This window comes from Carcharhinus amblyrhynchos, chromosome 28 (assembly GCF_965287045.1).
Source record: "Carcharhinus amblyrhynchos chromosome 28, sCarAmb.v2.hapA, whole genome shotgun sequence".
NCBI lineage: Eukaryota > Metazoa > Chordata > Chondrichthyes > Carcharhiniformes > Carcharhinidae > Carcharhinus > Carcharhinus amblyrhynchos.
Window position 1 is genome coordinate 18,711,043 of NC_137351.1, and position 14,529 is coordinate 18,725,571.

The following is a 14,529-nucleotide window of genomic DNA, read 5'->3' on the forward strand; positions in this document are numbered from 1 at the left end:
AATGGCTGATTGGTTGGCAAGTAGACTCCAATTGGAAGGGCTATTGCCATGGAGAACACTGTGAACTGTGATGCATATATGTGTCCATAGAAGAGTCACATTAGACTCAAATCACTAATACTGTTTCTCTCTCCACATACACACTACCAGACCTGCTGAGTTTCCCCAGCATTTTTTGTTTCTATTTCAGATTTCCAGCATCTTCAGTATTATGTTTTTATTGACTTTAAGGACAGCTGTACCTTCAGTATCCTCACTTTACAGATTTCACTGTTTTATGAAAGAAATTGGTGAATTAAATACATATAAGTCACCTAAATCAGATTGAATAAGAACATTAGAAATAGGAGCAGGAGTAGGCCATCCGGCACTTCGAGCCTGCCCTGCCAGTCAATAAGATCATGGCTGATCTGAAGTGAATCAGTTCCACTTTCCTGCTTTCTCCCCATAACCCTTAATTCCCTTGTCTATCAGAAATCTATCTATCTGTGACTTAAATATATTCAACAAGGGAGCAGCCACCACTTCAATGGGCAGAGAATTCCAGAGATTCACCACCCTTTGAGTGAAGAAGTTCCTCCTCAACATATCATTTACTTTTAAAAGGCAATGAAGGACTAATTAAGTTTAAGAGCTATTTATATAGAGGGACTTGTTTTAAAATAATAGCTGCAAAGTGCTAATCGTTGAATAGGGGTGGCAGAGTGGTTAGCACTGCTGCTTCATGGCACCAGGGACCCGTTTGCTTCTCAGCTTGAGTTGTTGTCTGTGTGGAGTTTGCATGTTCTCCCTGGGTCTGCATGGGTTTCCTCCGGGTGCTCTAGTTTCCTCCCACAATCTGAAAGACCTGCTGGTTAGGTGTATTGCCCATGCTAAATTCTCCCTCAGTGCACCCGAACAGGCGCCGGAGTGTGGCGACTAGGGGATTTTCACAGTAACTTCATTGTAGTGTTAATGTAAGCCTACTGGTGACTAATAAATAAACTTACTTACTTGAAATAGCTATGTAACTGAAAGGTCCCATTTTAACATTAGGATTTGATGCTTGGTCAAAGACTGGAGTGCATCTTGTTGGCATTCACTTTAAACTGAAGCATCCATGGAAGTAGTTGGGCAGGACCGAGAGATGTAGGATCTAAGCTTGAGTGGATAAACTGGAGCTGATAACTTTGTTGGGGAGGGGCTACTCAGTTTGATGGAAGTGTTTATCTTCCTGGAGGTCTTATCTGTCATTAGTCAGTCCTTTCAGAAAATTGAGTGGACCAGTCTATTTAATCTTCCACGACAGGAGTGTTGGCTTTGTGATGAGTGCAAATCTATACTTGTGTCCTCCTGAAGACAATAGTGTTATATCTGCAACAATTTTGACATCGGGAGGGTGGGTAAGATGAAGCCTGAGATGGAACCATAAATACAGTTCTGCGAATTGACATATTTTGTCAGAGAAAGTGCTGTCACCACTCTGCTGATGGGTTTACAAAGTGGTTTTAATGATAAACTGGATACTTTATGAATCAATAAACCAATACCTTGATTTAGATTAATTCTAAACGGTAGCACCAGAGGATTAACTCCTGGAGGAAATTCCTTGCAAGGTAGTTTGTGCAACTTCGGCCTACAAGTGTTAAATTGCACGCATTCAGTAAAAAAAGGTTAAAATAGGAAAGGTACTGAACCTGTGTGCATTTTCTAAGTAAACACAGTAAAAAGTCTGACAACACCAGGTTTTAGTCCAACCTATTTATTTGATAATATATATACCTGGTGTTGTCAGACTTTTTACTGTGTTTACGCCAGTCCAACGCCGGCATACCCACATCATGTTTTCTAAGTAAGCCAGATTTGACCTGATACAATCCATTTTACAATTAAAAGGCTATTAAATGGTTAATGGAATGTAACTGGAAAGACTTATAAATGCAGAGCTACGTGGTTTGAAGCAGATAACAAAGGGTACTACACTCATATGAAAATGTGCTATTGTTGGCTGTCTCACTGTGGCAGGTTTTGAACAGTACAGCATTTGAGGGAAACCCCTATCAGTTGATATTAGAGCAGCACCTAGTGGTTCTATGAAATCTGGCAGGTCATCTACAATCTTTATCTTTTAGAGTTAGCAACACGGGTGGAAGTGTCAGTTACACAAAGGCACAGGTTCAAGGTGTGAGAGGGAAAGTCTAAGGGAAAGCTTTTCACACAGAGTGTGGTGGGTGCCTGGAATGCACTGCCAGAGAATGTGATGGAAGTTGGCACATTTAGCAGCATTTAAGAGGCATCTGGATGGCTACATGAATAGGGGAGGGAAAAGATTCAGACTGCATGTTGTTTTTAGTTTAGTTAAGGCATCATGATTAGCATGGGCTTGGAGGGCTGAAGGACCTGTTCCTGTGCTGTGCTTTGTTCCTTGCTTTTTGCCTTCTAAACATGTTAAAGTGTATAATGAACCACGGCAGTTGTGCATGCGACTTAACGTAAACTATTCGTATTGATAGTTTTTTTTTAAGTTGGTTTATGTAGGGTTATCTCTTACCCGCTTCTCTTCCCAGGATGAGTCATTTTAGGTATCATAGTACACATTCCTGGAAATGTATGCCAACTCCTGATCCCGCTGTTCACTGCAGTGCTCTGCTGCATTGTTTTCTATATGAAGAATTGACTGGGTGCTGTCTCTGTGTACAAGTGGTTTTTCCATTGCAACAGTTTTAAGTCCAACTTTATATTAGACCAGCACACACAACTGTCCATATCTTGCCCCTCTGATTTACCTTCTGTCACCTGTCAGGAGCAATGTGCATCCATCCTGGAATTGATATTTTGGCGTACGTTATTATCCGCCATCACCTATTACTTTGATGGGAGTTTCATGGACATAAGCACCAATTTCAACCTAACCTGCCCAATAAGAATTTGATTGGAAAGTAAAACTGAGTGGGGCATAAAAAGGTTATTTGACCTTGACTCACTTGTTCCATCTGAGCGGTCTGGATTAGGATTGCTGTGGTGTTTTGATTTTTTTTTGCTCATAGCCAATGATGACTGTAATTCTCTTGTCTCGTCTATTGTGGGAATCCTAAAAATTCAGTGGACCGTTTAAAGATCTTTTGAGTTTGGGCAGGAATCCCCAGTCTTGGGGGCGCACGTGGCCAGAGAACTCCGCATGAGGATTGCAAATAGTGCTGGGATTATCTGGCAAGGGGCTCACAGAGCACCTGTCCCAACTCCTTAACTAAATGGTATTATCTCAACCTGGAACCCCTATCAATGTTGAACTTCCATAATCAATCCAAAATGATTTAGCTATCAATTATTAAGGGCGGCGTGGTGACACAGTGGTTATGTTAGCACTGCTGCCTCGCAGCGCCAGGGACCTGGGTTCAATTCCCGTCTTGGGTCACTGTCTGTGTGGAGTTTGCACATTCTTCCTGTGTCTGCATGGGTTTCCTCTGGGTGCTCTGGTTTCCTCCCACAGTCCAAAGATGTGCGGGTTAGGTGGATTGGCCTTGCTAAATTGCCGCTTAGTGTCATATACCCAGCTAGGTTATATGCATAGGGTTAGGGCCTGGGTGGCATTGTGGTCAGTGCAGATTTGATGGGCCAGATGGCCTCCTCCTGAACTGTAGGTATTCTGTGAATACTATTCAATAATAAGCACCCTTCACCTGGAATATAAGCATCGCCTGCAGCAGGGCAGACTGACGTAAAGTTGTCATTCAACAGCCTAATCACACCCTGAACATCAGTTTGAATTTGCCTTACAACATCCTTCAACTTCTGATATAGTCTTTATGGATCTTTTCACTTCTACGATGATTCTATAGGCTTTCGCTGTCCTGTTGCTTTTCGGGGCTCTTTTGGGTAATATTTGTCTTTTAAAATTGCATGCAGCATTTTTTTCTCTCCACGGTGTGTAAAATGTCTTCTGTTTCAATCCAATTTGTGTTGGAGGAACCAACATCGGAGTGGTTATAACCTTAGGTTGGCCAATAAGATTAGACCTAATTACATCACGATCAGATCTGACCAGATGAACAAAGTGTGATAGGAAAGTGTTCTTGGAAGTGCCGTGAAAACGTTGTCTGATTATTTATCTTGGGAGCAATTCTCCCAGCCTGCTGCACTGTTCCAGTCGGACACTCGAGCAGAGGCTTCCCGCTGGATGCCACTGTCTTCGCGCGTCTCCGGCCACCGGATTTCTGAAATCGGCACAAAGCCGTACAATTTATTCAAATGAAGATTTGCATCTGATTAGTGGGTCGGGACTAAAGTCTCTGGGCCTGCTGGAACCTCTCCTACAAACCCCCCCCTCCACCCGTGCCAGGAGTGGTTCAGTCCAGCGGGGTTTACAACAGCTCCCCACTAACAGGGATCTGGTGGTCCCACCCTGTTGGAGTGTAGAGGTGGGGCCTCAAGGCCCCCCCAGAAGATTGGGCATAAGAGGGCACTGCCCAATGGGGGGTAGTCAGGATTGCCAGTGGGAGGGGGGATCGGGAGATCAGGGGTGGGGGAAGTGGAGTTTGAGGTGGGCCAGGGTGTTAGACGGGTGTTTGAGGCTGGCCCAAAATGTTCAGAATGTCAAAACCAGGCCATGGGGAGTCTGGGGGGGGTGGGGGCGACTGTTACACGGCCAGTGATGGGGGATGGTTGGCCAGCAGTTGGGAGATTGGCAGCGTGAGGCCACTGCGCATGCGCCACTCTCAGCACTGACAGATCGGCACATGCGCAGTGGCACGCTCAGCACTGTGCTGTCAGCCTCTCCAGCGGGAATAGACCCCGCCCCAGATTTTTAATGATATTCACGCCAGTGCACCCTGCAGTGCACAAGGCGTGGGAGATTCATTTTGAAAATCCCGCCCAAAAAAAACAGTGGCATTTACTCCAGCTTTTAAATGCAAATTCGGCACTTAGAATCTTTTTGGAAGAATGCCGTCCCTTATGCTTGTTAGTCCTTAATGTGTGTAAATTGGCTGTCATGTGTCTTAACACCACAACAGTGACTGCTCATAAAAAGAGCATAGTGGCAGAGTGGTTAGCACTGCTGGGTCACAGCGCCAGGGACCCAGACTGAGTGCCCAGCTTGGGTCACTGTCTGTGCAGAGTCTGCATGTTCTCCCTATGTCACCTTGGGTTTCCCCCGGGTGCTCCGGTTTCCTCCCACTCTCCAAAGATGTGTAGATTAAGTTGATTGGTTGTACTAAATTGCCCCTTAATGTAAGGGGATTAGCAGGATAAATAGGTGGGGTTATGGGGATAGGGCCTGGGTGGGATTGTTGTCAGTGCAGGCTCAGTGGGTTGAATGGCCTCCTTCTGTATTGTACAGATGCTATGATTTGTTGTTTTGAGCTTTCAAACATAGCATCTTTCCTTTTCTTTGCAGCACTTACGTGTATTTTACATATAATTACTATTGATTATCCAGAGTTGGGCATAATCAAATAACAATTGATTTCTATAAACTGATGCTAAAGTATAAGCAATGTACTTCACCACTGTGTATTGGACAAATACCCGAATTTTCAAATAGAACTGGAAATGTTACGCTTTAGAATTTGTCAAAGATTGCAGTTTGGTTTGAAAAAGTGTGAACTGAATCACTCCTGTAATATTTGCCAATCAGGCTAAGTTCCTAACACAAACTAATAGCATGTGAAGTGCAATAGAGCGCAAGAGCACTTTCAGATAAACAATCCTCCAGGATTCCTTAACAATGAAATGTTATCAATTCTATTACAACTGGATTTAAATGCATTAATCCATTCACAGACAGATGCACAAGGCATTGTGCTAGTGAATCTGTTAGTAACATTAATCACATATGGAGGCTTTCCTAAAAGAAACTTCATTTTACAACCCTGCTGTGGATCTATCCAGCATTAATACTTCAATTATAAATGTGCATTTTTTTTTTCCTATTCATTCATGGGATGTGGGTGTGTATGGTTGGGCCAGGCTTTATTGCTCACCCCTACTTGCCCTTGAGCTGAGTGTGGTTTCAGAGGGCATTTTTATGAGTCAGCCACATTACTGTGGGTCTGGAGTCACTTGTCAGCCAGACCGGGTAAAGATGGCAAGTTTCCTTCCCTAAAGTAGCACATCAGTCCTTATGACAGTGGTTTTGTGATCATCATTAGATTTTTAATTCCTGACTTTTTTTCATTGATTTCAAATTTCACCCATCTGCCAATGGTGGGATTCAAACTCAGGTCCCCAGAGCATTGCCCTGGGTCTTTAGATTACTAGTCCAGCACCATTGCTTCCCTCATTATGTACTGTTGTGTTAAATTACCTGTTACCGTGCTTATAACAAGACTAATATAATCTACAGTTATTTTTCTAAGAGACATGTTTAGTAGCTGCATCACAGATCCATTAATTCTTAAAGCTGATCTTTACAGATGTGTTAAATTTTCTCGTTTTTTTCATCCTTTCCTTTTCTGATGAGCTGCATAATGTAGGTAATTAAAATTCTAATAGAGCCCAAAATAAACTACCTAGCTTGATGATTGATGTCAAATAAATCCATTGTTTAAATGATTGTCTAGGGTTTGAGCTTTGTAATGGTTAGTGAAATACAGGGTGGTACGGTGGTTAGCACTGCTGCCTCACAGCGCCAGGGACCCAGGTTCAATTCATGGCTTGGGTCACTGTCTGTGTGGAGTTTGCACAGTCTCCCCATGTCTGCATGGGTTTCCTCCCACAATCCAAAGATGTTTAAATTAGGTGGATTGGCCATGCTAAAAAATTGCCCCTTAGAGTCAGGGGGATTGGCTAGGGTAAATGTAGGGGGTTGTGGGGATAGGGCCTGGGTAGGTGCAGACTGGATGGGCTGAATGGCGTCCTTCTGCACTGTAGAATTCTAAGTAATTCTGCATTTAATTTCATTGTTGGATTTCAACTTCTCTGAAATTGGGCTGTAAATCTATATGGAAATATAGCATTAAAGATAAATGATATTGTGGTGGGATTATGTGACACCTGGTCATCCAGATGCCTAACAATTTAAAGCACTTGAGTTCAGATACCCCAATGCCACTTAGAGAAGTTTAAACTTAACTTTAAAAAAGTTCTGGAAGTTAAAAAAGAAATGCAGTATCAGTAGAAATTAACCTGAAGCTTTTAACTTGTAAAAACCCTAACTTTGTCCATAAATTTTCTTCAAGGGGGAAAATCTGCTGCCTTTACCCAGTCTAGCATATACATGAGTCCAGTGCCGCACTATAACAGTTCACTCTTCAACCACATAACAATCTATTCATTTGTATGAAACCACTAAGTAGCATTTTTTTAGGAATCCCTTCAAAACATGGACCACAATAGTTCAAAAACACCACCCAGCACCAGCCTATCAAGACAGTTAGAGTTGCAAAGCCAAATACTGCAAATGTTGAAGGTCTGAAATTAAAGGGCGGCGCAGTGGCATAGTGGTTAGCACTGCTGCCTCATAGTGCCAGGGACCCAGGTTTGATTCCTGGCTTGGGTCAATGTCTGTGTGGAGTTTGTACATTCTCCCCATGTCTGCATGGGTTTCGTCCGGGTGCTGCTGATTCTTTCCACAGTCCAAAGATGTGCAGGTTAGGTGGTTTGGTCAAGCTAGGTTACCCTCTTAGTGTCGGGGGGACTAGCTAGGGTTAATGCATTTGGGGTTATGGAGATAGGGGCTGGATGGGATTGTGGTCGATGCAGACTCGATGGGCTAATGGCCCCCTTCTGCAGTGTAGGGATTCTGTGAAATTAAAGCAAAAGGTGCTGGAAAAACTCAGCAGGTCTGGCAGCATCTGTGGAGCAGGCGAGAAGGAAACAGGAGTTAATGTTTTGAATCCAATACGACTCTTCTTTGGGTTGGCAATAAATGCCAACTTTGCCAGTGATGCCCAAATCTCAAGTTTGATGTTTCTGATTCTATTTGCAGATTGGCCTTGACACCAGCTATTGGACAGCAGTCAATCACTTCTTCATCTGGGGGAGTGTGGCTGTCTACTTCTCCATCTTGTTTGCCATGCATAGTAATGGATTATTCTCAATATTTCCAAGTCAATTTCCTTTTGTCGGTAAGTCCAAGGAACTTTGAATTAATATGGTCTTGCAGGAGCATTGTAGGCAGCAAATAATCTGACCAGTTGCTGGCTAACTTATTTTATCATCGCCTGAACATTTTAAGCTCTGAAACCTAATGAGTTAGACAACTGGAAGCCTAAGACACCGTCTCATGCCGTGCATTTTCCGACATTTGGATTTTCTAGGAAACAATTTTATTATTTATTAAGAAGATCACAGGCGACATGATGGCACAGTGCTGTTTCAATTCTGGCTTCAGGTCACTGTGTGAAGTTTGCATTTCCTCCTCGTGTCTGCATGGGTTTCTTCCAGTTTCCTTCCACACTCCAAAGATGTATAGGTTAGGTTGATTGGCCATGCTAAATTGACCCTAATGTGAGAGGGATTAGCAGGGTAAATGAAGGTTACAGGAATAGAACCTAGGTGGGATAGTGGTCGGTACACACTCGATGGGCCTAATGGCCTCCTGTATTGTATGGATTCTATGATTTTCTTCTGTTACTCTTCAGTTTAGTTTGGAACTGGTTTGGATAGTAACTGTTAAATCAGCTCAAGTTGATCTTGATCAATTTAATTTAGGAATGGGTCTTTTTGAATACATTTATTGCTGTGCTAATTTTCAAAGATGGAAAATAAGAAATATTAAAATAATGACTAATTTTTTGTGGACACATTTTTACATTGATGCGAAGCCCTCAGCTTATTTGCATTACTTGCAAGCAATTCATAAAGAACATATAATCCATAAAATCCCCACAGTGCAAAAGGAAGCCATTCGGCCCATCGAACCTGCACCGACAACAATCTCACCTAGCCCCAATCCCCTATATTTACCTGGCTAATCCCCCGACACTAAGGGGCAATTTAGCATGGCCAATCAACTTCTTTCAGACTGTGGGAGGAAACTGGAGCACCCGGAGGAAACGCAGGCGTGGGGAGAACATGCAAAGTCCACAGTCACTCAAGGCTGGAATCGAACCCGGGTCCCTGGTGCTGTGAGGCAGCAGTGCTAACAACTGTGCCACCGTGCTGCCCGTAACATGTTTACAACTTCATCACAAATACTGAACACGGTTCAACATCAATGATTCAGATATTTAAGCATGTTGAAAAATGTTTTAAAATGTATGTTCCTCCAGGAAATGCTCGGAACTCCCTGGTCCAGCTTACCGTGTGGCTTGTCATAATTGTGACCACGGTGCTATGCATTGTGCCAGTGGTGGCAATCAGGTTCCTGATGGTAGATTTGAAACCGACTTTGAGTGACAAGGTATGCATTCAGTTCCTTATCTTGGATTGCTTTTCACCTGTGCTGTAAAACACAGACTCTTGAATGTACTTTGTTACACCACCCAACTGAGCTTTGTGCAACCGTGAGACCTACTATTCACTGAATAGCTGTAACATCTTCCCTTTGTTACTTCATGAACATCTTAAATGAAGGAATCCCTAATATCTGCTGAAAGCATTTCTCAACAATTCAAATATACTCCCTGTCTTCCTACTACTCTGATTTAATTTAGAACAATCTTCTAGATTTTTAATGTTTTGTACAGCTCAATTATGCCCCCATTAATTGATTTCTTTCTAGACATGCGAGCTTAAGTTTCTCTTTCTTCACAGCTTTATGTTTGTTGTCCTCCCACGTATCCTTTCCAATGCGTGTAACACTTGATTTTCTTGTGGTTTAATTCAGTAGCCTAAAGTGTCATCTCCCGGTGCATTGCAGAGGCGTAGAATATCTTCTGTCGACTTGCATTTGATTGTTCTAGCTGGCTACCTGATCATTGTGTTCTTCTTTATATAAAAAAAAAGCTTCACCCTATTGTCTATCCACAGAAAATAACATGCCAGTTATCACACCAAGGACCCTTTCTTTTTCTCCCTTTCTCTTTTGTAATTCAATTTGTTTCATTATAAACAATTACCAGTCATGCTTTTCAAACCATGTGTATAAGTTTGTATTTATCAATGTTAAATTACACTTACCTTGATACTACCAACTAGGGAAGGCAATGGTTTACTGGTATTATCGCTAGATTATTAATCCAGAAACTCAGCAAATGTTCTGGATACCCGGGTTCAAATCCCACCATGGCAGATGTAATTTGAATTCAATAAGAAAAAGAAAATCTGCAATTAAAAATCTACTGATGACCATGAAACCATTCTTGATTGTCAGAAAAATTCATCTAGTTCACTAATGTGAAGGAAATCTGCCATCTTTATCTGGTCTGGCTTACATGTGACTCTACAGCTACGGCAGTGTGATTGACTCTCAACTGCCCTCGGGCAACTAGGGATGGGCAATAAATGCTGACCAACCAATGACGCCCATGTCCCGTGAATGAATGAAAAAAGAATCTAAATCCATTAATAAGGGAGCAGCTTGGAAACCTTAGATTTCCTCGGCAACTGCACCCAACAAACTCCCAACAGACAGGATTGCAATAGCATTGACTGTACAAACTCTGATTTTACGCTGATGGTTTGGTATGTTTATCAGGAGGTGTGGCAAGCTGAATAAGCCAGCACTGGATAGTAATACAGACGGCCAGCAAATCTTTAATGCCAGAATAGATGGGTTACTTCTCACTCTGGAGATACCACTGTAGTAATAGCTTCGAAAAGAGGGAAACAGCCTGGAAAGTCAGGCTAATGCGACAGAAATCTTTTTGTATCCAGGTCTTCATTTTAAGTCCTAACCTGCATCGGTGTGCTGTCCCCACTTGCCATCTCTTCATCTGAAGTGCACATCTACATAACCGAAACACACCCGCACAGCTGACTTTACAAACAGGGTTTATAAAGCAACCAAAAAACCCAAAAAAACAGATTTAATGGCTGGAGTTTTCTGGCCATTCCCACTAATGGACAATGGCGGACCACCTCCACCATGGCGAAATGTGCTGCGACCAGCTCCGGAAATCCTGCCCAATGTTTCTGGTTTCACCAGAGACTATTGAATGGGAGTAAAGTGTCTTCCCCCTAAAGTATACTGCATCCATAAGATTTGTAAAAATAAATTACATAACAACTAAAATCTGGAAATAAATAAATTGCTATACAGATCAGTTTCTCCCAATCCATGAGATGCTTCAATACACCGACATTGCAGATTGTGGGCACAGTTCTCCCAAAGCATTTCAAAGTGTAGTCTCCAGTGGGAAATGGGGTGGGATTCCTGCCACATGGATTACCACAAGCCGACTGTAATCCATCCATGCTTAAACATTTCTTTGGAACACAGACAGATTTGCGCCGTGAATGAGATGTGCAGGATCTAAAGATGCTGGCAAGAATGATTTCTTAGAAATCAGAACACGCTTAAAAAGAGTGCCCCGATCTCAGAATGATGCTACAGACACCCTCATCTCTTTGCCAGCAAAAGGCCCCACCCCAACAATCACCAACATCACCCCTCACCACCAAATAAGTGACACCCTGCTGTGGGGATAGCAAAGGCCCTATCCCTTCAGGCCTCACCCCTTGTCAGTGCCAACCCAACCCAGCACTGCCTCCTAGCACCCTAACAATTCTGACCTGGCAATACCAGATGGCAGTACCACATTGGCAATACTAGGGCACTTTCCATCCATGTGCTTGAAAACTCGGGGCCTACAATGGCCTCCAAGCCCCTGGCATAGTCAGCGTGTCTGACCAGAGAATTCAACTGGCTGTGAGAAGGCCCTCATTTAGGAACCTTGAGTGATGCCAATTGCTTCTATTAGTTAAAAACAGCCTCCAGTAAAGGCACCCTATTCAAACATAAGAGGTAGAAAAAAGTCCCCTTCAATAAAATGAATTCTAGACTGCGTACCAGCATTCTCTTGGGAGCACTTCAGAGTAGAAAGTTTTTTTTAAAATGAGCTCAGACTGAACAACTGCATTTCTGAAGAAGCACTTCAGAGTTAAGGGACCATGATGTACTGTGTAAATAAACAATCCTAATCCCCCCTTTGGAAGGTGCCAGCAGCAGCTAGAGAATTATAAAAGTTAATGGGGTGTGAAATGGAATGTAAACGAAGCACTTCAAAGCTTTTAAAAGCAACAGAAAGAAGACTAACTACAGGACCCCCATCCCGAGGCCCACCCTCGACCTGAGCCTCTCCGGCACTCCAACCCTCAGCTCGCTTGAAGAACTCCCCTCTGCTTCCTGGCAGCGGATGCTTTATCTGTGTGTACTTTGGTGACGAGTGCTGAGCAGTACACCCTCCTTTCTCCCCCTTGCAATCAATGGCACCTGGTCCCCACTTTTAGGGATCTATAGTGATTGGTGCCCAAGTGACTTCCTGCTTGGGGGTGGCTGGGGGGGGGGGGGGGGGGACACGACGAGAATATACAGGGAGGTGGATGCATTCAACTTTAACCTCGCTGATGAGGTTAAAATGAATGCAAGCGAATTCAGATCAGGGTCTCACTCTTTCTGGCGAGATCCTGATCATGCCAGGTAGAATGGGCCAGGGGTATCAGAAACTGTTTAACATCCTGCTGTTGTGCGCCTTCATATTGTCCTGGACCTTGAAATGTGCCAGAATGCAAAATTCAGTCATTAGCACCTCTTTGCATTGGAAGGATCAGCAGGTTTTAGGCAGACCAAAGCGCGTCTTTCACCAAGCAGACTGTCCTCCAGCAGCCGTTGATGTTTATCTAGGGTGAGCGTCCCTAGGAACAATTCATGGAGCACAGAGTCCTGCGTCATGAAGCTGTTCGGGATAAACCTCGACAAAAAAGACACTGCATTTATTTCCAGACCTACTTTGCAAAGGCAGAAGGAGATTGATAACAGTCTCTTCCCCACAGCAGTCATTTCCAGGGTGTTGAGACTCCAAGCATGCAAGAAGGATCTGAAAGCTGCATTGATCTCCACTTTCCCTGGTTTTCAACTGGACAGCAGTCTCTTGATCATCCCGCTCTCAGTAATGATCCAAGTGCTCCATTGTCTCCTTGAATTTAGAAGAAGCATAATCCATGACCTTTTTCTGGAAAATGTTCTATTCAAATTTTGAAAATTCCCACCAATTACTAAGTTGATCTTTCTCTACACCCTGGCTGTGACTGTAACATTACATTCTGCACTCTCTCCTTTCCTTCTCTTTGAGCGCTAAGTTTTAGTCCATGTAGCTCACAAGAAACAATACTTTTCACTGTATACTAATACAAGAGGCAATAATAAATCAAAAAAATCTAAAGCATGTTTATTGACGGAAGTTCACAATACCTGATTAAAATCTGGAATTAAAACGAAGTTTTGGAGCGCCGCTCCTTCATCAGGTGAGTTGAAGAGGCAGCGCTCCGAAAACGCGTGATTCCAAATAAACCTGTTGGACTGGAACCTGGTGTTATGAGACTTCTTACTGTGCCCAGCCCAGTCCAACGCCAGCATCTCCACATTATGGCATTGACAACTACCCAGAAATCCATGCAAAATAATGAAAAACTAAAAAAAAATTGTTTCCAAATATAAAGCCATCCATTTGGTATCGTACTTCTAAAAAATGAATATGTTTCGTTTTCAGGTACGATACATGCAACGTGTCAGAAGGAAACAGAAGCCAGTGCAGCACCGTATGCGACGTGTAAACCGCACCAGCTCCAGAAGATCAGGCTATGCATTTGCTCATCAAGAGGGCTTTGGCGAACTCATTACCTCGGGAAGGAACATGCGCTTCAGTAAGCCATCACCAGCAGTAACCGGGAAGTCGATGCTCAGCAGCACCAGTTGGATCGAAAACCTGAGGAAGAAAACGACAGACACGGTGAATAGCTTTGGCAGTGAGAAGAACCTTAAACTGTAGAGCAAGTGATATTCCGAATGGGAAGGTTCTTTTCCTCGCTTGAGACATGGCCATGGTTTGCACTGTGCTGTGCAGCCACAACATCTGAGTCACTACTGGCTTGCCGAAGAGCCACAAAGTAACGGACTATCCTCGTTGAGCCGTTACGTGTCGATTTTGTAACGTTGGACGTCTGTGTTGGACTCTTGTGCTGCCAGGTAGCAAACAAGGAATGGTTTCAACTTACAATTTTGGTAAACTTGTCGGCTGAATCAAAGTTGAGCATTTTTGAGGCACTTGTCAGTTTATGGCTGACGCGCCCCCTTCCCCCCACCCCCCACCCCATTACAAAATACAAGTTTGTATGTCTTAAAGCTGTAAATATTTTTTAACCTTTGAAAAGTTTTGCAATGCAAGAGAACAACGGTTGCATTTTTATTAATGCTGCTCGGCGTAAACGGACCTATACAAAACAAGATAACCAAACTACATTGGTGGAGCAGCTGTATATAATACAGTTCATTTCATTCAATAGGGGGACCCAATTATATTGTATTCTGTCTAAGAATGTTATACTGTGGTCCTGTAGCTATGACCTCATTGAGGAATTAGTGCCTTTGAGATTTCCTTTCACAGGGGAACAACATTTTTTTAATCCGAATGTATCATTTTGAAAAACTACACACTGCATTCTGCTGTT

At 43.1% G+C, this 14,529-nt stretch overlaps 1 protein-coding gene across 6 annotated transcripts in view; it reads left to right on the plus strand.

Moving 5' to 3' along the window:
• Nucleotides 1–14,160, plus strand: part of atp8b4 (ATPase phospholipid transporting 8B4) — a 288,525-nt gene extending 274,365 nt beyond the window's left edge. For all 6 annotated transcript variants that reach the window (XM_080214353.1, XM_080214351.1, XM_080214349.1 and 3 more), the window contains 3 exons: nt 7,907–8,045; nt 9,192–9,322; nt 13,572–14,160. In XM_080214353.1, coding sequence (XP_080070479.1) covers nt 7,907–8,045; nt 9,192–9,322; nt 13,572–13,850 — 549 coding nt within the window. In that variant the 3' untranslated portion in view covers nt 13,851–14,160. The remainder of the gene's footprint in view (nt 1–7,906; nt 8,046–9,191; nt 9,323–13,571) is intronic.
• Nucleotides 14,161–14,529: the final 369 nt, after the last annotated feature.